Consider the following 23,639-nt stretch of genomic DNA (forward strand, 5'->3'; position numbering starts at 1 on the left):
CTGAAGTTTACCTCAAGCTGCCTAGTTTAGGCTACCATTGAAAGCAATCAGAACTAGAATTCACATCAATAAAGGTATGTCACTGAAACTTTTTTTTTCTCTCTCAAACCCTCATTTCCAGAGATAGCCAAATGAAGACTATTTTGCTTGTAAAACAAGTCTAATTTTGATTTGGTCTTGGGGCTCCTGGGTGGTTCAGTCAGTTCAGCATCCAACTTGGGCTGGGGTCATGATCTCGTGGTTCGTGGGTTAGAGCCCCGCAGCACAGAACCTGGAGGCTGCTTCAGGTTCTGTGTCTCCCTTTCTCTGCACCTCCCTGACTTGCACTCTGTCTCTCTACTCTCAAAAATAAATTAAAAAAAAGAAAAGAGATTCCAATGTGGAGGCTAGGTGAATGTGCATGTAATGGTTAGCCTATTAATATGGCTGTATCCAGAGGTTATGCAGTGTAAATTCTTACCAGAGACTCTGTATAAGGGCAGGTCAACAAGGAAGAAGGCATGAGAAAATGAGTGAGAGCTGAAGTAAGTATCCATCCCTTTCCAAATTAAGTCCCATGATTAGAGTGGAAATTTTTATTTTTGCACCCTCTCATGGCATGAGGGAAAGATCTCCCCAAAGTCTCCCTGTGTGCTTCCAGAATGCTGACTCACTACCAGGCTTCACAGTGGAGTATGTTTATTAGACCACAGTTTCTCAAACTTTCTGTGGTGGAGGACCAGTTTGCTTCCTCCCCTGCTCCTCCATCTACTGTGGGCTGACACTTTCATAAAATACAATGTAAATGAATCACTGAAAAAATGACACACAAAACAAAGACAAACAAAATACAAACCTGAGATTTAAATTACTAGGTTCAAATATTCTGTCAAATTGCAACAGACAAAATACATCAGTGGTAACCTAGTGTGGGGGCAGGAGGAATGAGAAGACTGAAGGATGCATGAAACCTACGGGGAAAAGCTTCTTTTTGAATAATGAAAAAGTTCTAAAGTTGACTGTGGTGACTGAATGCACAACATTGTGAATACACTAAAAGCCACTGAATTGTACACTTTTAATGGGTGAATTGTAGGCAGGGTATGTGAATTAAGTCTCAGTAAAGTGGTGTAAAACAAAAGATTATAGGAGCTTTATTCATACTTGCCAAACCTGGGAAGCAGCCAAGGTGTCCTTCCATAGGTGAGTGGATAAATCAACTCTGGTTTCTCCAGACAGTGGATATTATCCAACGCTAAAAGGGCATAAGCCATTAAGTCATGAAAAGACATGGAAGATCTTTAAATGCATATTACTAAGTGGAAGAAGCCAATCTGAAAAGGCCACACACTGTATAATCATACAATATGAAAGTCTGGAAAAGAAACAACTCTGAAGACAGTAAAAAATCAGTGGGTGCCAGGGATAAGGGGGCAAGATGGGATGAATAGGCAGAGCACAGAGGATTTTAGGGCAGTGCAACTACTCTGTGTGACACTACAGTGGAGGACACATGTCATCACACATGTTCAAGCCCATAGAACGCCCAACACCAAGAGTGAACGCTAATGTAAAGTATGACTTTGAGTGATAATGATGTGTCAGTGTAGGTCCACTGATTGTAATAACTGCCCCATGCTGGTTCTGGGCGTTGATAGTGGGGGGAGGCTGTGTGTGTGTGTGGTAGGGAGGAAGAGGGGCATATGGGAACTCTGTACTTTCTGCCCAATTTTGCTGTGAACCTAAAACTGCTCTAAAACTGCTCTACAGAAAGAAAAAGAGGAGGAAACAGAAGAAAGAAGAGGAAGAAGTCCCGAATACCTCACAAGGCTCAGCTCAGTTGGCACCTGTTGTAAAAATTTCTCTGGCCTTCTCTCTTCTCCTTCCTGGGAGAAGAATTGATTACTCTGATTTCTGCATTTTCATTATGTTCTTATTCCTACTTCCTTTACTGTTCATATCACTTTTCATAGCCATTTACAAGACTCACTAAACTATGACCTGCCCAAGCGTTGAGGCGATACCATATTTTGTTGATATTTCTATTAGAAATACTAGACTGTAGAGTTCAATAAAAGTTTGGTGTGTGATGGAACGAGAGACATTTTATAGCCAGTTAGTATCTTAAATGCAGTTTAAACAGATTTTGCCCGAGAATCTGTTCTACAGGCTTTTTGGAATCCTGAAAATAGCCGTTCCCCATGTGGCTCATCCCAGGGACAGTGATGAGGATGGGAAAGAGAGAGCACTGGGGACTGGTCCTAGGAAATGGAAAACATATGAGAATCATTTTTAAAATCTTTTTTAATGTGGGGCACCTAGGTGGCTCAATCGGTTGAGCGTCCGACTTCGGCTCAGGTCGTGATCTCACGGTTCATGGGTTCGACCCCCACATCGGGCTCTGTGGTGGTAGCTCGGAGCCTGGAGCCTGAATCGGATTCTGTGTCCCTCTCTCTCTGCCCCTCCCCTGTTCACCATCTGTCTCTCTGTCTCACTCTCAAAAATAAATAAAAACATTTGAAATGTTTTTTAATGTTTGTTTTTTGAGAGAGAGAGAGAGAGAGCATGAGCAGGGGAGAGACAGAGAGAGAGGGAGACACAGAATCCTGGAGACACAATCTCCAGGCTCTGAGCTGTCAGCACAGAGCCTGATTTGGGGCTTGAACCCACGAACCACAAGATCATGACCTGAGCCGAAGTCAGATGCTTAACAGACTGAGCCACCTGGTGCCCCAAACATATGAGAATCATAAACCAATGACTTCTCCTTACTTATCTATATGGAATGTCTTCAAATACAAGCATATCATTATCCTTGAGCTTTTGGAAAATACTGCTTCTTGGACACAATCTAACCTAGCACAGTATGAACCAGACTTCTATGTGGTGACACAGGTCAGCTGGGAAGATGTCACAGCTGACATGTGAGAACACCTCACTCTACCAAAAGCCATCTCTGCTACCTCGGGATGGCTGCCTGAAATGCTCCTGTGAGAGCTTTATATTAAGGCTTAGGGGTTAGATGTATGTAAACTGTGTGAGATGTATGGCATGTTAAGCTTTGTTATTCATTTATGACTTCCTGAGAGTTGTACATAATCTAGTTCTTGAAAGCACGTTCTCAGAGGGCAATAGAAGAAACCTATAAAGACTTTGGTGCCAAGAATGAAAAGGAAAAAGTACCTAAGGGGATGATAGAATAACAACAACAACAAAATTTTTTTTTAGCATTTAATACACAAAGTAAATATTCATAGCCACACAACTGCTTTAATTGTAGGACTAGGGTGACTCTTTATTTTAAGAAGTCACTTAATGTTTAAAAGAGAGGTGTTGAGAACATTGGGGATTTCATTGTCAGGGCTCTGCTATTTCCTAGCTAGGTGATCTTGAGAAGTCATTTACCCTCTCTTAGCTTCAGTTTTGTTCTTTGATAAAAGGGGCAACAGATACCTGTCCTGCTTACATCACGGGTGATTGTGAAAACTGCTTGCATCATAGGGTGATTGTGAGGTTGCTGCAAGTAAAATGCTTAAGTGTTGGCAAATGATGTATAATTGATGTTAGCATAGATATTGACAAATCATTTGTATTTGACATTAGCTGTGAACCTCCCCTACTAAATATCAGTGGAGGTAATTTCAGTGCTGTCAACAACAACAACAACAACAAAAAACCCCAAAAACAGGTGTACCATCAATCCCTCATTCCTTTAAATTTTGTAGGCTTTTTGGGGCGCCTGGGTGGCTCAGTTGGTTAAATGTCCCACTTCAGCTCAGGTCATGATATCACAGTTTCCAGAGGGCCAAAAGGCATCTGAAGGGAGATTCCTTGGGGACGGAAGAAGAAGCTCCTATGCTTCTCTTTAGGAGAAAAGTAGAAAAGAGAGAGAAGGTCCATTATCCCTGAGAATGCCCCCCAACTCCCAGGTGGCATCCCTTGTGCAGGATATGTCAAAGGTTCCTGGTGTCAAAGTGACCGGAGGTGTTTCTTGAAGTTGCTATGACCACCAATCAGCCAACCAAGGACTCCTGAAGGGGGAATGCTACCATCCCCCTGCTTCCCCATTGCATTCTAGATTACAGACGGGTGCCTGTTGTAGGGACCAAAATAATGTACCCTGAAAGCAGTGCCCTAAAAGGCCATGCCTTGAAGAATATGCCCTGATGGCCATGCCTTGATTACCTAGTCTTTGATGAGCATGCTGTGGAGGCCATGCTTTAGTTTCCCGAAAAACCTAAGAGTTTTAGCCCATGAAAAACACGGGGTGAAAATTTACGGGGTGGGGGAGAGCTACCCCATTTTGTATTTTAAGTAGTTAGTAGAGGATATTGACTGAAAACAGTAAAGATAGGAATCCATCATGATCTAAGTGACATTCCAACACATACAGCCTTTACAGCCAACTTCCCTAGAAAACGGTCCCTGACTGGGTTTTAATTCAATCAGGTACTGATTTGGCTGGCTCCCAGTGGAGGTCTCCCAGCCTGAAGCAGCTAGACCAGAGATGTGGAGGGGATCACATTAGACCAATGAGGAGGAAACCTCACATGAGAGTCTTAAGATGGGCAGCTGTCCTGGTTATTTAGGTGGCTGTCCCATGCCCAAGATAGACAACTTTGTATAAAGGACAAGAATAAAGAGAGGGCATCAAGTTTCTGGGTCTTATTACCATTCTAGCCAGGGTCCTAACTTCCAGCCAAAAGGCAGGCTTTCTTCTCCCTGTAGAGTAGCCATGGGTTAGAGAATTGCAGCCTGAGAAATCGATATGAAAGTGTTCCAATAAGAGCATATTTCTCGAAAAGCCCCTGAAATAAGAGTAAAGGAAGAAAAGAGAGAGTATACTCACTGAATTTGCACCGGCTCAGAGTCCCAATGAAAAGACTCAACGTGCCATGCTGGGGACCAAATGATGAAGTTTTGAGGTGATGGTGGGGGGATGGTCTGGAGCCGATGGCCAAGAAAGAATTCTTGAAGATGTCTTTGGTACAAAAAGGTGGTTTTATTAAAGCACAGGGACAGGACCCATGGGCAGAAAGAGCTGGACTATAATTGTTGGGGGATACTTTTATGGAGTAGGGGGAGACAAAGTCAAGAGAGAGTTCCTAAAGGGATTTTCATAGTCTAAAGACTCAGATAATTGGAGGCCTGGCTATAGTCAGGATAAGGTTGTTTTTCCCTCAGACAAAGCGTTAACATTAAGACAGTAGGGGGTTCCTGGACATTAGGCTGTTGACAGGATTGCCTTTTTCTGGTGAACTGGTGGAGACTCTATCAGTTCAGCCATTTGTTTTTTTTCCTTTCTTGGTTTTGAGTAGCCTGGAGTTATCTAAGGAATATCACACATTGCCCACAGTTGGCAGGTAGGGGATTGTGTGCTAGCTTGTGCTTGGCCCCTCAGCCAGCCTCATGCTCCCTCATCAATATGATGAAAAGATGAGGTAGGAAAACAGGATGGCAGGGTAGGGCAGAGGGACCTGCAGGAGGAGAGGTGGAGGGACCTTCTGGGCTGGTAGGTGGGGGAGGGGCTTTGGGCACACCCTCTCCAATTGTCCCCTCCCCGCACCCTCAGAAACCTTTTGTGACTTTTCAGTGCTCTGTGATGTAAACCTGGAGAGTTATATAGTCAGGCATCGGCACACTCGGAGCTCAGTTACCTATAGGCAGCCTTGCGATTCAGTTACCTATAGGCAGCTTTGTGATTCTCTCATTTCAGAATAGTGCTACTGAACCATGTTGTGCTTTGGCTCAACATGCTTCGAGACTGACCCCAACTTCACCTTCTTGTATGGGTTGGGGTTGCTTCTTCTGTTCCTGTGCTACCTCATGGGGATTCCATTTCCAACTAGGAACACCAAACCCATCCAAAAGGTAAGGAATCCTGGGGGAGTCCTGAACAGACATTCGTATTGTTTCTACTTCTAGTCCCAAATTTTAAAATGAGTTTGGTATGATTAGACACAACTAAAATGGGAAATCTAAAAGAAGAGACATTCACTCCTCTAGGAAGAGAGTACTGGCAGGGCTAAGGGTTAAGAAAGTACTAACTAAGGTTTAGTACTTATCTGGCTGTGGTGGCGGGTCTTGGATAAAATCCCAAACATAAGGATTCTGTAGTCTTAGTTTGGGTTTAGAGAGTATGGGATGTGTGTAAGAGAACAAGGTTCCCCAGCACTTGATCATGGGTCACCTTCTCCTGTAAGATTTCACTCGACCGAGCCTTCATGTTGGGCTGATCAGAAGAGTGCTAAGCCTCTGAGACACACTGAGCAGAGACTAGGGTCCAAGCTCTGTCCCAGGATACAGGGTCCTACCTGATGGAGCACTGATGTGACTGTTGGTCCTCAGTTTCTGTTTTTTTTCCTTAAGTTAGAAAGTATACATGTGCGCGCGCACACACACACAGAGGGTGGCCCCAGGAGGAGCAGAGAGAGGGAGAGAGAGAATCCCAAGCGGTCTCTGCTCTGACAGCACAGATGGGGACCTTGAATTCACTGGAGACCAGTGAACAGAGATCATGACCTGAGTGTCATGTGTCAAGTGTCAAACGCTTAACTGTCTGAGCCACCCAGGCACCCCAAGAATGTCTCCCATTTCTGAGAGCAGAGTGAGAGATGAGTCCCAGGCTCCTCATTCTTTCATTTTCATTCTAGCGTCAGGGCAGAGCCAAGAGGAGGAGGAAAGGCAGTACACTGAAAGGTAAGGTTCTGCTTGTTCCACATGAGCTCTCCAAGGGTGACCCTTCCTGTCCTTCCCATGAGGTTCCAGTTCCATGATTTCCGAGGATATCAGCTACTAGACACAGTGCCCCTCTGAAAATGGAGGCCTCAGAACACTCAGAACTGGAGGCCCTTAGATTCCTTGCTCTGCCCAACCCTGAGTGTGGAGCCATGGTGGACCTGGGCAATCAATGGTTGTTGCCCAGTGGTGGCCGTGTGAGATGTCAGGAGTCAGAACTTCTGTCTCCTGATTTTGTGCAAGACGTGTGACATCACGGATACTCAGGATTCCTCCCTGAGGTAACCACGGCCTTCTGTGTTTCACAGAGGTGGATTGAGCATCACATGATGTAATGTAAATGAAATACTTTAATGCTATACCATGTGTCACATCATTGACCATTTGACCTCATCTACCGATTATTGGGGCATTCAGAATCTAATATCGCAAGGGTGTCTCACAAAGGGACTCCTGTATAATACCTGTGTTTCTACCTTCACTACATATAACCCACTCTCCTGGTTTCCCAGGTTGGAAATGCCTTCAGGGAGAAGAGGAAGAGATAAGGAAGCTCATGAGTAATATAAGGAGGTGACTACTCTTTCCCCTTCTATCCCGATCCCTCCTAGAGCATGATTTATGCAATTGTATGAATTCAGTGCAACCTGCCAGTCATGGGAGGGGGGTAGCCATAGGAATGGGTACGTGAATGAGGGCCCTGGGGTGAAGGTTACTGAGTGTATTATGAAGTCATAAATGTGGGGCATTGTGAAGGAGCAGCAGGCTTCAGGTGGCCCCTCCCTAGGCAGGTCAGCAGGTGCTCCTTCCCTTGTTCTGGCCCTGGCTGCAGCTTTGTACCTCCTGTCTCCTGCAGCCCCCTAGGCCGGCAACGTGATACAATCCACTTTCGTCAACTGTTATGTCCAGACCCCTTCTGTGAGGTGTGTAATAACACCACTGCTGAGATCAATCGGATGCTGTACCCAGAGGCCCTCGAAGATGCTACTTCCTTGGGTTCCACAGCTCCTGTGACTGACTCATTGTTCACTTCATCCCCTGCCTTCTCAGCAGACCCTCCAGGAGACCTAACATCAGCTTCTCTGCCTGAGCCTTCCCTGCCACTTGCCTCCACCTTCCCACCTAACCCAATGACCCCCTTGGCTGACTATGTTCCACTCTCACCACCGGATCACTCTTTGCTACCACAGCCTTGTCCTCCCTTGGAATCTGATTTCCCTGAGGACCATTTCCCAGCCCAACCCCTTGCCGTTTCCCCTCTCCCACCATGTGATGCTCAGACAGTGGACCCTGTTGTTCAACCAGAGGCCAAATTGTCTCTAAATACCACCTTCTCTCTTGACTCCACCGTTTCCCAAGATGTCAACTCCTTATCGGAGTTGTCCCAGACAAAGAATCCCACTGAGACCTGTGCTTGTCATCATGCACCACCAACCCTGTCTGTTTCACCACCACCAGACAGCACTTTAACTGTGGCTCAATCTAAATCAATTTCCGTCACCTTGAAGCCTGTTCCGGAGAACTCATCTCCAGATGGCCCTGTTGGATTGTCCACTCATATCCCAACAACCACAGGCATTGACCATGCAAGCTTGTGTGTCTCAGACTTCTCTTCGTGGAAAACTCATGCCAAAGACTTCTTCCCTTCTACCTTGGCTCAATGTGATTTCAGCCAAGAGATTCTTGCCCTCCGTTCTGAGGCTTCTTCCAGGGGAGACCCTGTGGCCTACGTTGTAGAGCCTGGTAACCTGTCTTTCCTCAGCCCCGAAGTCCTGGTACTTCTGGAGAAACAAGTCCAAAAGAGGAGTGATTTCTTGATATGGAAGGGAAAGAAGGGTTCTTTTCCAAAACAACTCAGGCCAGACTACACACTAAATTCTTTGGGAAAAATGTCAGAGTCAGTTGCTGCCCAGCCTGACTTGGCAGCCTCCCTTCCTTTCTGGAACAGCAAAGACAAATCAAAGGAGCTGCATGTGCATCAGCAGCCCCCCTATCCTACAACCTTGGTAGAGGTCCATTTACAGCAAACACCTTTGCAGCTCTTCTGGGGTCTCCCAACTCTGCATACTAAGTCTTTGCCCTCTGTTGCCCATGTCTCAGAGGATCGTTCCTCAACCTTTATTTTCAATAGAATCTCTACCTCCACAGACCAGGAATCCCCAGGACTTCCCCCTCCACTTCCTCAGGCCCTGCCTGAGATCCAGCCTCAATCCCTGCCTCAACCCCAGCCTCAACCCCAGCCCCTGCCTCCCACTCAAGTCCAGCCGGAGACCTACCTTCAATCCCCACTCCCAATCCTGCCATCTAGTCCTCTACCCCAGATTAAGAGCTGTGGAGTGTGTTTTCATAGACCCCAGAATGAATTGGAGTCTCTCATCCCCTCTGAAATTCAAGACCTAGAATGGAATGTTTTGCAGAAGCAACAGGCAAGTTTGTGGGGTTTACCCGCTGTGGTTCAAAGATCCCATGAGGCCTTTTGTCCTTCGGCTCCTAACCTGTCTAACCGCCGGGCCATCCAGGCCCATGGTGCAGTCTCTATCCTTCCTGGACAGTTTCCTCTCAGTGATGAGCTTCGTAAGAAACTAGAGCATCACCTCCGAAAGAGGCTCATCCAGCACCGGTGGGGCCTTCCCCGCAGGATCCATGAGTCTCTATCACTGATGAGGCCTCCGAAGAATTTTTCAAACATACCTGAGATGGGGCACTATCGTAGACTCCAACAGACCTCTAAGAGTCAGAGTAGCAACACTCTAAATGTTGGGTTGAGCCCACCTGAAAGCTTCCATGAGGGGGACTCAGAAATGCTTCAGCTAGAGGACCCCTTTGGGAAGGATCTGGGAAACAACCCAGAGAATGGGCCAAAAGATCATCTGTTGAGTGACCCAGAGAGCTCTTCAGATAAGGATATGGGGTATGATGCTGAGGAAGAACTTATGAGCCCATCCGAGAATACATCAAGGGCATCTGTGGAGAGACTAGGCCAAAGGCAACTTGAAAATGTCCTCAGAATACATCTGAGCAAAAAGTTGGAGGAAATCAATGAGGGTCAGCTCCCCGGGACCGTGCATAGTTCATGGCACACTATGAATCAGACATTGCTTCATCCTGAGAAATCCCACACTGAAATACAACAGAGAGTTCTGCCACCATCAGTGGGTGGGGAATATTGCCTGAATACCTCCCGGGAGCTTTCCTTCATTGAATCTAATGCACAGCAGATGCTGGAGTCCCATATTAAACAATTCCATCATAGAATGGTAGAGGGCGTTCCCCCTAAGGACCTTGAATCCATAGCTATCTTTAAATTGAAAGAGGCCCCATCCCCGTCCTTATCCCATTCGGACCTTCCCTGCTCAACCAACCTGATTTCAGAGGCCAACTCTAAATCTGGGGACTTTAAGTCCCTTAGAGGAAGCTCTAAATCTCTCCATGGAGACAAAGCGGGAACAGCAAATTCAGCCCCCATCCTGGATCATTCTCTCCCTGCCACCTCAACTGGGGGCAAGGAAGGACAGGGAATCCCAGCAAAATCACCGCGTCCTATCAACCATGGGCTTGCAGAAAAAGTTCAGAAAATGAAGGATGGCAGACAGACTCTTCAAGCTATCAGACGTAGCAGCATAGGCAAAGCAAGCCAGACACAGACTGTGCCAGCCAACAGAATGCCCTCAAAGCAGCCCGCAAGGCAAGCTGGCACCAGGCGTGAGCCAAAGGATAAGACCGTAAATACCAGCGATAGAGTCAAGATGCAACAGGGCAAAATGGTAGTGAATCCAGAACCTGTTTCTGTGCCCAAAGTGTCCAGGGAGTTATTCAGGGCTGAGGAGCTAGATGGGCGTCAATCAAAACCTAGAGATAGCTTGACAACCAGCCAGCCAGGAAGCCCCCAAATGATAAATGTGAATGCAAATAAGGACAAACGTACCATGACCATTAAAAGCCACCCACCAAACACATCAATTCCCCAAGATCCTAATTTAACAGAACGCCTGTATAAGGAATTAAATCTTAAATTGGAGCAAAGACAGCAGAGCTGGGCCCAGAGCAGAGGCAACGACCTGCCCCCCTCGACTTCCAAGGCCTCCCTGACTCATGACCAGGAGGACTCCAGTGGGGACATGGGAGCTTCCCAGGTGCTTCACGTCCGTGTGCAGGACACAGGAATTAGTACGGAACAGCAGCAGGATACGTGGGTCCCTAAGCATGTCTTAAGGAAGCACCAGCACAAGAATCTCCCACCAGCTACAGAGACAGTGAGCCCTCCGTGTTCCAAAGCACAAGAGTTTGGTGGAGGGGATGCAGGGTTGGGGACATACCAGCCTATAAGGAAGAGTTGCCCTCCTCGGGACGTGACACTGGCGGAGAAGCCTGGGAGCCAATCCTCCCACACCCTATCACAGAAGGGTCAGCCTCCCCCTGAAAGCCTTTTTACAAAAAAAATGAAGGCTATTTTACAATGGCTGAATCCTGGCAGAAAGTGCAAAAGACAAGAAAACTCCCAGGAAAAGGGCATCCTGCCATGTGTGCAAAGCAGAGGCATGGTTCAAGGTAGAGCTGCCTTTACTGGGAGGACCGAGGCTCAGAAACTCAGGGAAGATGTTGGGAAGTTCTTAGAAGAGAAGATGGGGCACCGGCGTGCTACAGATAGCGCCTGTCCTCAACAGCCCCTTCTGTCCTCAGCCAAGTTTGGGAAACCTCGGAAGGAAGCACAAGTGCAGGGCCAGGCACAGCCTGCCCAGGGGCCTCCTCTCAGCTACAGGGCTCCCTCCTGTAAAGAGAGAAATACCAAGTCCTGTCACCAAGAAGCTGTCTTTGTGGGCCACAGCCATTCTCCAAGTATTAGACAGATCAGGGACAAGGGCAGACACCCCCAGGAAGCTGTGGCACTTAAGGGCCAGCTGTTGTGTCAGAACCATCGCCTGTCTGTGCCCCACAGGGAGCCTGTGCCGCACCCACACTGCACCTGCAGGCATCAAGCTGGCCAGGGGCCTCCAGCCACACTCACCGCTGCTAAAGGCACGGTATTCGGAGATCTGTGTCTATCATTTAGACAGAAAACCCTTCTCCAGAATTTCCAGAGGGGGAAATTTCCCAGCCCGAATCCCACAAAATAATCCCTTTCATTCTCCCCAGTAAACATTTCTCTAACAGTGATATCTGTTCTGTGTACTGTGTTGGTTCAAGGTGACCAGTCCGCCTGTTGAGGGGGATCTCTTGGGGGACCATGTAGTCCGAGCCCATTTCCTCTCTGATGAAATTTGAGGAGATGGGCTCTGTTCTCCTGCCTCTTAGCAGCTCTCTCCTTTACCCTCATTGAACGATTTATACCTTTTAGAGTAAGTCTTCTCTATCTGAGGAGGATCAAAGACAGGTATAGTTTTCAGAACATAATGATTAAGCCACTGTTTCCTTCTTGCCTGCTAGTGTTACAGTGGCTTCCAGTTACCAGAGGATCCCACAGGTGGGTGAACTCTGAATGGGAGTGTTTGGGCTGGTTGGGGTAGGGTCTAGGAACGGCATAGATGCTGCTTAAGCATCTGTCGTGTGGGTCATGTTAAACTTGACATGGGGGTTTCCTACTGGAAGCTGTCAAGCTTGGCACCCCCTTTTGGAGAAGGGGACCTTGGTTCCTTCCTTCCTTCTATCCACACTTGATGGCAACATACAAGATCTTGCCTTTAGTGTGGACAGTTCTGCCATTACAATGGAGGTACCACCTTTGATATTCATGGCCTTAGTGGAGCCAAGGTAGATCTCCTCCAGAAGACCTGCAGTTTATGAACCAGAGGTGAGTTCTACACTGTGCACCAGCATACAGATAATTGGGGGCTTTTCCATGGAATGCTGGTTGTTTTTTTTTTGTTTGTTTGTTTTTGGCCAAGACGGCACACCTACCCACCCTTACAATAGGATTCTCCCACGCTTACAATAGGATTCTGGAGGGAAGGCGATGCCACATGAGGCTGGAACTCAAAAATGGAGTGAGTGTCCTAGTGAATGTTCAGTGTTAAAAAACCATTGAAGCCCTCTTTGAACAAGAAGATACAAATGTGGTATCCTTCTTGTCAAGGGTCATGCCATTGACCCTGCAGTATCTGAACATTAAGGTCACAGAAAGAATGCAGAGTCTGATTCTGTGGAGGTCCTGAGAGAGACAATAGGTGAGATGGGGCCCAGGGCAGGCAACATGAAGAGAAAGTACTGGACGTTGTAACATCTATGTGGATAGATCAGCCAATAACCCAGTGTCCCAGTTTCTACATAATCTCATTTTAGAGTCCTTTACTGCCCATCCGGTGCAGTTACTGACACCCTGTAGATCTTAATACTCGGAATACTTCTCCAATCAGGAATATTATAGTCTGACATTCTGTCCTTTTACCTCCTCCTCCTATCCTTCCGGCTTATATGCCCCCTGGTACCAACTCCACATCATTCATTTTTCTACTTGTCGTCTATGTACCAAAGCCTTGTCTTCTTGATCATCTATCAGGTAACAACATTTAAAAAGCTCCAGGGGCACCTGGGTGGCTCAGTCGGGTAAGCGTCCAGCTTCGGCTCAGGTCATGATCTCGTGGTCCATGAGTTTGAGCCCCACGTGGGGCTCGGTGCTAACAGCCCAGAGCCTGGAGCCTGCTTGGGATTCTGTGTCTCCGTCTCTCTCTCTGCCCCTTCGTCAGCTCACACTCTGTGTCTCTCCCTCTCTTCCTGAAAAATAAGCATTAAAAAAATTTAAAAAACAGTGACTGGGTGGCGCAGTCATTGTAGCGGCTGACTCTTGCTCTTAGCTCAGGTCATGATCTCACACAGGCTCTGAACAGAACCTGCTTGGGATTCTGTCTCTCCTTCTCTGCCTCTCCCCCACTTGTGTTCTCCCGGTGTCTCTCTCGAAATAAACATTAAAAAATTTTAAACAAGAACCTCCAGTACAAATGGGCCCCATCCAATCCCCTTCAGTCCTTCTTGTCTGGCAAATTCTCATCTCTCTGCTTTTTCTAGAAATACCTTTCTCCAAGTTACTGATCACTATTGGAAATATCACAATTGAGTCTATTGATGGCACAAGAAATTCAGTCCCAGCACTACTTGCAAATCATTCATTCATCTCACAAATACTTATCCCAGGCTTACATGGAAGCAAAAGAATTGGAGTTAGGTCACTATTTCCTTCGTCTGTTCTCTTGCCAATTCTACTCAGATCTATTTTAAATTTCCTTCACTTTCCTCAACTTAGGCCCTCTTCATTTTCCCTGCAGATGTGCTGGACCACAGTTCACAGAGGAGCTAGAAAGCCATGAGATGGGAGCTCTTCATCAGAACACAACACAGCGAAACCTTCCAACAATATTTCCCCATTCCTCTTTCCTTCCCCAGTGTCGAAGGAAATACTCTTTATTGAGAGATCACTAAATTCTAGTCTTGATGGGACTGAGCCTCCCTTGCCAGGTCTCCTCCTGCTCCTTTCCCTCTTTTACTTTTTTAAGCTTTTTTACTACAGAAATGTTTAAACATGCACAAGAGCAGCTAGAACAATAGAACTTCCCACACGCCCCTCACCCAAGTTGCACTATTATCATCTGGCAGGTGTGATTACGATTAAAGTGCAAAAGCCCATTGTAAGATCTTCCCATCTAGGGGCTCCTCAGTCGGTTAAGCATCTGACTCTCGGTTTAGGATCAGGTAATAATCTCAGGTTCACGAGTTCCAGCCTCACATCAGGCTCTGTGTTGCTGGTGTGGAGCCTGCTTGGGATTCTCTCTGCTCCTCCTCCTCCCTCTCTCTCTGCTCTCCCCCTCCCCACCTCGTGGTCTCTCTCTCTCTCTCTCTCTCTCTCTCTGTCTCTCAAAATAAACAAACATAAACAAATAAACATCTTGCCATCCATCTCTAAGACATATGCTATGTGCCCATGTCAAAGCTCTCACATTTCTTTGATATTTATCACCTGTGGAACATACTTATTCACAATAGATGTACGCAGCATTGGTGACAAAAAGCACTGAGCTTATAGGCACTTTGGCAATCAGTTCTGCTCTGCCTTGCAGTCAACCCTGAGGAGCCCTTTGAGTGAATTCCTCACCTCCACATGAGAAGTAATCTTACAGAGCAAATTCAGGGCACGATCTCACTGTCCCTTCATCACACAGTAAGTATAACATGCAAAAGGTATAGAAGAACACTATACATGTTGATAAAGACTCAACACTGCTCTATGTGTTTTCAAATATTTAGAAGAAAAACTTTTCCCGCCACTTTTAAAATGAACTATTGTGTTTCAAGTTAAACACAGTAGATCAAACACTCCTCTCTTTCCCCAAAGGCCATTAAAAGTAAAAGATTAGATGAAAAAATGCTCGATGCCATTAGCCATCAGGGAAATGCAAATCAAAACCAGTATTTCACAGCACTTCACACCCACAAGGATGGCTAGAATCAAAAAGATAATCCAAGTGTTGGTGGGACTGTGGAGAATTTAGAACCCCATATGATGCTGGTGGGAATGGAAAATATTGCAGCTGTTTTGGAAAACAGTCTGGCAGTTGCTCAAAATGTTAAACATCCAGTTATCATATAACCCAGCAGATGACTCCTAGGTGTCTACTCGAGAGCACTGAAAACAGAGGTCTACACAAAAACTTGTGTACAAATGTTCACAGCTATATTATTCATAACGTCACAAGATGGAAACAACACAAACATCCATCAACTGATAAATGGGTAAATAAAACAGGACATACCCACATAATATATTTTTTGGCAATAAAAAGACCAATACATGCCACAACATGGATGAACCTTGAAAACATGTTCAGTGAAAGAAGCCAGCCAGAAATGACCACACATGATTCCATTCACATGAAATGTCCAGAATAGGGAAATCGGGAGACAGAAAGTAGATTCAGCCTAGAGCTGGGGCCTGGACGTGGGGTGGAGGGGGGCTAAGGGGAGAGGGGAATGATAGGCAAAAGGTTGCAGGTGTTTTTCTCTGAAGTCGTGGAAATGCTTTAGAATTGTGATGCACATGTCTGTGCATATACTGAAAATCATGGACTTATCCACGTCAAATGGGTGAATTATATGGTATGTGAAATATATTTCAATAAAGCTGTGGAAAAGAAGTACTTACGGATGACAAAAAAGGGGAGCGGGTAAGGAAAAAGATGTCAACACATTTTTGGAAGGTGGGAATCTGGTGGAGGAGCAGTAACTGACTAGCAGAGCAAATGAGGTGCTAGCAAACCAATTCACACCGCAGAACCCAGAAGACAATAACCTGGAAGCACTAGACAAAAAAGACCTTAGGGGTTCCATGTAGTATACATGATGACGTTTTGTTCATTTTGTTTGTTTTATATTGTGCATAATTTCTAAAATACTTTTTCTTTCTTTTTTTGGTTTTGAATGGGGTTGTTCTTTGCCAGTATTTTGTTAAAACCTTGGTGAAATGTTAGCATGCTTCATACGTGCAGACCATCCCAGGGTTCTTGTCTGGGACAGAGCTCGAGACAACTGTTTTAAAGTTGGCATTGCGCACTTCTGGGGTCTGGGTATGGTGGCGGCAGCAGCTCCTGGAATCAAAGCCGGAAATCTCAAAGGTTGGGTTAAATTCATTTTTAAAGTGTATATATTTGAAAATAAATTGTGGAGAAGTCGCATAGATGGTAGAGCCATATACCCTTTATCCAGATTTACCTACTAACAGTTTGAACTATTTACAATTCCTGTCTGCTTTCCTCCTTTCCCTTCTCTCTCCACACGACCGCACAGATACATGTATGAAAAACATACATACGTTCTTGAACGTTTGAGAATATATTTCATGCATCATGTACTTTCGCCCTGAATATTTCATTGTGTAATTTTTTTTTTTTTAATTTGTTTATTTAGTTCTGACAAAGAGTGCACAAGTAGGGGAAGAACAGGGAGAGAGGGAGACAGGGAATCCAAAGCAGGTTCCAGGCTCTGAGCTGTCATCACAGAGCCCGACATGGGACTCGAATTCACTGCCCGCGAGTTCACGACCTGAGATGAAGTTGGACGATTAGACAACTGAGCCACCCAGGCGCCCCTTCATCGTGTATTTCTTAAGAAAAGTTTCTCTTACAGCACAGTTATCGCAGTGATAACAGTTTAAAATTGACATAAAGTTTTTACTTTCGCATTCATATTACATTTTTGTCACTTTATGTTTTTAAGTTTATTTTGAAGAGAGAGTGCATGTGCCTGTGGCAGGGGAGGGGCAGAGAGACCAGGAGAGAGAGGATCCGACGTAGGACCTGAGACATCCGTGTAGAGCCCCAGGGGGTACTGGATCCCAGAAACTGTGAGATGATGACCTGAGCCGAAATCAAGAGTCAGATGCTTAACCCACTGAGCCATCCTGGTGCCCCCAATTTTGTGGATTTAAACCAAGTAATGTCCTTTGTGTAGTTTTTCTTAAACTTCCTTTACAGGATTCTGTCTAGAATCACATACTACACATAGTTGCTGTGTCTCTCTAGTTTCCTTTAATCTGGGTCAGTTTCTTAGGCTTTTTTATAATAAGGGCCCATTTTTGAAAACTATATCCGATGTGCCATATTTATAACCCCTCCTCACCTAGAAACTTTTTTTTTGGTGGAACTGATCTCGCTCGGATGTTAAAGGATATTGTTATAGTTGTGAGTGGGTCCTAGGAGCCTTAGGGACCGTCAGGACCACACTTTCTATTAAAAAGCAATACTAGTGATGCAAAGATATGTGCAGGGATTTTCCTTAACAGAGAAACCTCCTGCAGTCAAGGGAAGGTATGTGCCCCAGGCGGGCTGAGCTTGAAGTGTACCTTCCTTCTGGGTAGAGACAATGGTGAAGCTGTGGGTGCAGGAGAAGAGAGGTAAAGGAAGGAGTTACCAGTACTGATATACCCTCCTCCTATCAGAGGGATAGAATTGGGTGTCTGTGGCCAAGACTGATTCATCAGAGATGGAATGCAGGCAAGTCAAATAAGGAGTGGATACAGGGCTTAATTTCAACAGCCTGTAATACAAATAATGAAGCTAGTTGTAAGGGGTACAACTATTAAATGACTAGCTAGCATGGAGAGATGAATACATATACACCATCAACAAGAATGGCATTATTGTTAAAAAAGGGATGGAGATGTCAATAGGTGTTTTGGTGAAACGTTAACAATTATGCGGGGGAAAAAGTAATGAAACTTTTCATGGAAGAAGTAACCACAGGTGTGATTCAAAATACTCCAAATGGTATTGTTACATATAATTACAATTGTGCTCATGAGACGTTATGCTGAAGAGAAGCCCGCTTCCTAGATTAAGATGAGTTTGGTCCTGTGGGCTGTGATTCAGCATTACTGCTCTGTAACAAAGGAACAATTAAAATTGTGGGGAGGGGCGCTTGGGTGGCTCAGGCCAACCAGTTGGTCCGACTCTTGATGTCAGCACAGGTCATGGTGTTGTGGCTCATGAGGTCGAGGCCCCCATCAGGCTGGAGGCTGCTTGGGATTCTCTCTCTTCTTCTCTACCCCTCCCCCGCTCATGCTCACAAGCCCTCCGTCCCTCAAAATAAAGTTCAAAAAATAAAAAAAAATACAAATGCTGAGGGGAGAGGTGGCATTAGGCAGAGAGAAGAGGGAGCCTCAGGGTGAGACACCGTATGGGTAGAAGAGACCCTCTAGGGCATGAATAGCCTAAGAAGGCTATGGGGAAATAAAAGAATTACTGAAGGATTTTAAGTTGTTTGCCACAGGTCCATGGGGCGCCATGCCCTCGTCTCCCTCTTTGTCATGCTTTCTGTACTTTGGTAGAGGCTACTCTGCTCTCTTATGCTCTTTGGTGAGTGTGGATTCTTTTGAGGAAATATGGGGGGTAGGGCTGCCTCTCAGTATATTTCAGTTCATAAAAGTAAAAATGCACTACTGGGGAAAACTGCAGCTCAAGGCAGAGTAGATGTTGGGGATGTGGATCTCTGGGCATAGCAAACCTTCGGCGACAATGTGGGGTCCAAAAGGAGATCACCAAGCAGTAAAAAGGGTCTCAGGTAATATCAGGGAAACAGGTGGAATATGATGATTTCACTGAGGTAAATATATGAAATGGTGAATAGGTGGAGTTGGAAGGTAAGTTAGGGCATCTAAGAGATCATGGAAGGATGGACAGATTTGCTGGCCTGGACGATGGGGGAGGAGTTGCGTGTGGGTTTCTCTTTCCTGTGTTGTCCCCTCCCCTCCCCTCAAGAACCTTTGGTGTCTGTACTAAAGCTCTGTGATGTGGGCCTGGAACTCTAGTCTACAACATGTACTCTCAATGCCCAGCTGCCCGAGGCAGCAATACCTGTCCAACGCTGTGAACCATCTTTGTCTGAGAGGCCTTACTGCACCATGGCTGAACTCCAATTGAACTTGCTAGCTATCCCCATCCTTGCCCTCCTGAGTGGGGTGGGGTCCTTCTTCTGATGCTGTTACCTAAAGAGGAATCCGTGTTTGCCAATATTCTGGAAGCACAGAGACATCAATCAGGTAAATAGAGTAGAGTCTGTCAGAGATAATAAATCTTCCTTTACAAATACATGCATTCCAAGCTATCAACTTCCAACTACTGCTTTTGCTGAATCTTACACATTACGCTGTATTAAAAATTTTTTTAATGTTTATTTTTGACAGAGAGAGAGACACACACAGAGACAGAGACACAGAGAGAGAGTAAGCGCACTCAAGTGGGGGAGGGACAGATAGAGGGAGACACAGAATCCAAAGCAGGTTCTTGGCACTGTGCTGTCATCACAGAGCCTTACTCCGGGCTGAAACTCACAAGCCATGAGCCCATGATCTGAGCTGAAGGCAGTCACTTAACCACCTGAGCCACCCAAGCACCCTGATTAAGTTGTATTTTAATTTTCATTTAGTGTAAATTATTGTAAATTTCATTCAGTGTAATTTTCATTTAGTGTTTCTGGTTTTCAACAAGCATTATATATGTGTCCATTTTCTCACCATTTTTTTTTTTTTTTGCACAATTACTGTGTGTTAAAAAACATTTTATTTTACTTAAGAGAGAGAAAAAGCACACACAGTAGGGGGAGGGAAGAGAGAGACTGAATCTCAAGCAGGCTCTATGCTCAGTGCACAGCTCGATGAAGAACTTGATCTTCTGACCTTCTGATCTTCCGAATGCTTCACCTACTGAGTCACCCAGGCGCTTCTACAAAAAATATTTTCATGGTTGCCCTAGAGTTTGTAACATGCATTTATGACTTTCATATAATACTATACCACTTAATAGGTAGTGCAGGAATTTCCAATTCCTCCTGTCAGTTGTAACACTGATGTCATTCACTTATCCATACACTATAATCACCCAACACATTATTGTTATTATTCTTGGGTCAATTGAGAATAAGACAAAGAACAGTTTTATTTTATCTTCCTTCACCTTTTGTAGATCTGAGTATTTTCCTTCTCTCTGAAGAACTTCTTTTAACATTCTGCAGGGCAGGTCTGCTGCTGCTGAATTTCCTCAGCTTTTCTTTGTCTGACTTCCTACTTCTCTTTCATTTTTGAAGGATAATTTCACTACATACAAAATTCTTGATTGGTGGTTTTTTCTTCCAAACTAAATTTCAACACTAAATATTTCACTCCGATCTCTTACTTGTATGGCTTATGACAATAGGTCGTAATTCTTATCTTTTTTCCTACAGGTGGGGTTTTTATTTTCTTCTGAATTCTTTAAATATTTTATCTTTTGCTTTCCTACAGTTTGAAAATGATATGTCCAGGTATAGTTTATTTTTTTTTTATTTTATTTTATTTTATTTTATTTTATTTTATTTTATTTTATTTTATTTTATTTTATTTTATTAGTAATTTCCTTTTTGGTGTTCTCTGAGCTTCTACAATGTTTGGGTACTCTAGATTTTAGCATTAAAAAATTCTTTTTCTCTTTGATTTTCAGCATGGAACATTTCTACTGCCATATCTTCAAACTCAGTTGTTCTTTCCTGGACCATATGCAACCTTCAGATGAGTCAATCAAAGGCATTCTACATCTGTCATAGTGTTTTTGGTTTCTAACATTTCCTTTTGATTCGTAGAGTTTCTCATATCTATGCTTACGTTCCCCATGTGTTCTTATGTGTTGTCTCCTTTTTTCCAGGAGAGCCCATAAGATCTTGGGGCAGGGGATATGATTAAATGTCTGTCTTTTAATGGGCCTGTGCCCCTTACTGGTGATGTTCACAAGTGTTTTGAAGATCTACTCCATAGATGAGACAAGAAGGCCAGATGGGCTGCCTTAGTTGCGTAATGTACCTTCTCCCATGTGGTAGTCTTTTTTCCCTACTGAGCAGGCTTGTGTTATGGAGAACTCTGAGAATATTTCACAATGTTTTCAAAATGGTTAATTTTCTCTCAAACCCTATACTCCCTGGCCAGAAACATGAGCATTGTTTTCATAGCTCTTTAGTGTGAGAACCAGGTGAGGTTCCTGGTAATAAAACTTATGAATAAGTGGGGGCCCCCATTAGATTGTGACGCCAGGAGTTTCTTACCCTCATGCTAGCCCACATGCATCCTCCAGCAATTTGTCAAAGTGTCTATTCAAGTGTTCCCAGAAGGAGAGCAATCCCCAGCCTCCAGGGTTTCTGTCCCAGGTAAGCTGATCTTAGCTATGATTCTGTGCATTCACACTCTCTGGGGATTTAGGGTAGTGGTTCCTACTATGGCTGCAAGCAAAGTCAATGATTCTCAGTTTGCTTCTTTCAAAGACTGAAGTGATGACTCCAGGCTTTTTTTTAACTGTGAGAATTTGGGACCAGAAGTTGTCCTTCAGAGAATAACTCTTTACTTTCCTGTTCTTCATCCCACATTCTAAATGAGTTTGGCTGGGTCAGAGAGACACCTAAAATGGGAATGTTTAAAGAAGAGACATTCACTCCTCTAGGAAAAGAGATCTGGCAGGGCTACGGGTTAAGGAATGACTAAGATTTCCACTTGAAGCTCACAAACTATCTGGATGTGGTGACAGGTCTTGGGCAAAATCCCAAACACAGTGATTCCGTATTCCTGGATTGGGTTATTTAGAGAGTATGGGATCTGTGAAAGAGAACAAAGCTCACTCGCACTCGATCGAGAGTTCCATCCCATGTCAAGCCTCACTCGACCAAGCCTTCCTTCATGTTGGGCTGGTTCTCTGAAAGCCTCTGAGGACAGACTGGGTTCTGAGCTGTGTCCTACAATACATGGTCGTACCTCAGGGAGCACAGATGTGACTGCTGGCCTCCGTGTCTGTGTCCTCATTGAACAAAGGACTTCTGGCTGAGACTATCAAGTGTGGACCTCATACACAAAATCCTTCCTTGAGTTTTTCAAAGTAGCAAATATTGAAAACATTTCATCACCTTTAAAAATTGATAAAAGCAGGAACCACAAAATTGTTACTGAAAATAGAGTCATAGCATTCGTGGATATTAAATTTCCCTGTTTCCCAGAGAGAAGAGAGACGGACAAGTGAGTGACAAGTGAGTCACTCTCCAAGTGAGAGACGGACAAGCTCCTCATTCTCTCATTTTTGTTCTAGCATCAGGGCAGAGCCAAGAGGAGGAGGAAAGGTGGGACACTGAACGGTAAGGTTCTGCCTATTCCACCTGAGCTCTCCAAGGGTGACCCTTTCTGTCCTTTCCATGAGGTCCCTAGTCCATGATCTCTGAGGACATCATTTGCTAGATATTTTCCCTGTCAGAGAAGAAGGGCCTCAGAGAAAAGTCTCAGAGAAAGGCAGTCAGGGGCTAAGATCCTTCTCAGTTTTCCTTGCTCGGCCCATCCCTGAGCACAAAGCAGTGATGGAACTGGTCAATGGGTGTTGCCAAGGTGGCCGAGTGACTGTCAAGAGTCAGAACTTCTGTCTCCTGATTTTGTGAAAGACTGGAGACATCATTCCTATTCAGATTCCTCTTGAAAGTAATCATTGACCTATGTCCCTCATAGAGTTTTTTTCAAGATCACATGGGATAGTATATATGAAAGTCCATTGTGAACGATATAACAACACACCTATGTGAGTCTTGTTATTATCACTGACTATGTGATCTTATATCCTCATTCTTGGGGCTCTCCAAATCCAATCTACCAAGTGCATCTCTTAAAGGACACTGTACTCGGCCTCTCATAATATCTCCTGCTTCGACCTTCACCAATCTCCTGGTTTCCCAGGTTGGAGAACTTGCCAGAACGAAGTTGAGGAGATAAGAAAGGTGATTTCTCTTCTGCAAAGGTGACTAAACATTACCTTCTTTCCTGACCCCCCCCCCCCCACACAGTTTTTAGCAGAGTCTATGAATTTCTAGGGCTTCAGGGAAGTCTGGGGTTGACATGGGATAGAAAATCCTCAGAGTCAGAATGGGAAAGCCTTCGGGATGGGGGTGGCACTACTTTTGCCAGAATTGCCAGAGCCACATATGTTTGTTTTGGCCGTGGCTGCAGCTTTGTACCTCCTGTCTCCTGCAGCCCCCTGTGCCGGCATCATGATACCATGCACTTTCGTCAACTGTTATGTCCAGACCCCTTCTGTGAGGTGTGTAATAGTACAACAGCTGAGGTCAATCGGCTGCTGTTCCTGGAGGTCCTGGAAGACGCTACTCTCTCTGTGATCCCCTTGGCTGCCCAGCTCCTGTGACAGACTCATCATTCTGTCCATCCCCTGCCTTCACAGCAGTCCCTCCAGGAGACCTAAAACCAGCCCTTTTGCCTGAGCCATCCCCACCACCCCCTCCCTTTTCTCACCTAAGGTTTCTTATCCTCATGACCAGGTCACTCTCTGCCACCAGAGTCTTTTCCTCCTTTGAGTTCCAGATTCCCAGTGGGCCATTCTACACCCCAACCCACTGCCTTTCCCCCCTCTCCTACTACATGACATTCAGAAAGGGGG

General features: G+C 45.1%; 1 protein-coding gene across 1 annotated transcript; it reads left to right on the forward strand.

Moving 5' to 3' along the window:
• Nucleotides 1–7,254: 7,254 nt before the first annotated feature.
• LOC115499064 (spermatogenesis-associated protein 31D4-like) lies at nt 7,255–23,387 on the forward strand. Its single transcript, XM_030292802.1, has 5 exons — nt 7,255–7,290; nt 7,574–11,738; nt 21,276–21,366; nt 22,925–22,985; nt 23,219–23,387. Exons 1-5 carry the CDS (start codon nt 7,274–7,276, stop codon nt 23,385–23,387), a joined length of 4,503 nt encoding a protein of 1,500 aa, XP_030148662.1. The 5' UTR covers nt 7,255–7,273.
• The last annotated feature ends 252 nt before the right edge of the window (nt 23,388–23,639 follow it).

The sequence above is a fragment of the Lynx canadensis genome, chromosome D4 (genome assembly GCF_007474595.2).
Source record: "Lynx canadensis isolate LIC74 chromosome D4, mLynCan4.pri.v2, whole genome shotgun sequence".
NCBI classification, from domain to species: domain Eukaryota; kingdom Metazoa; phylum Chordata; class Mammalia; order Carnivora; family Felidae; genus Lynx; species Lynx canadensis.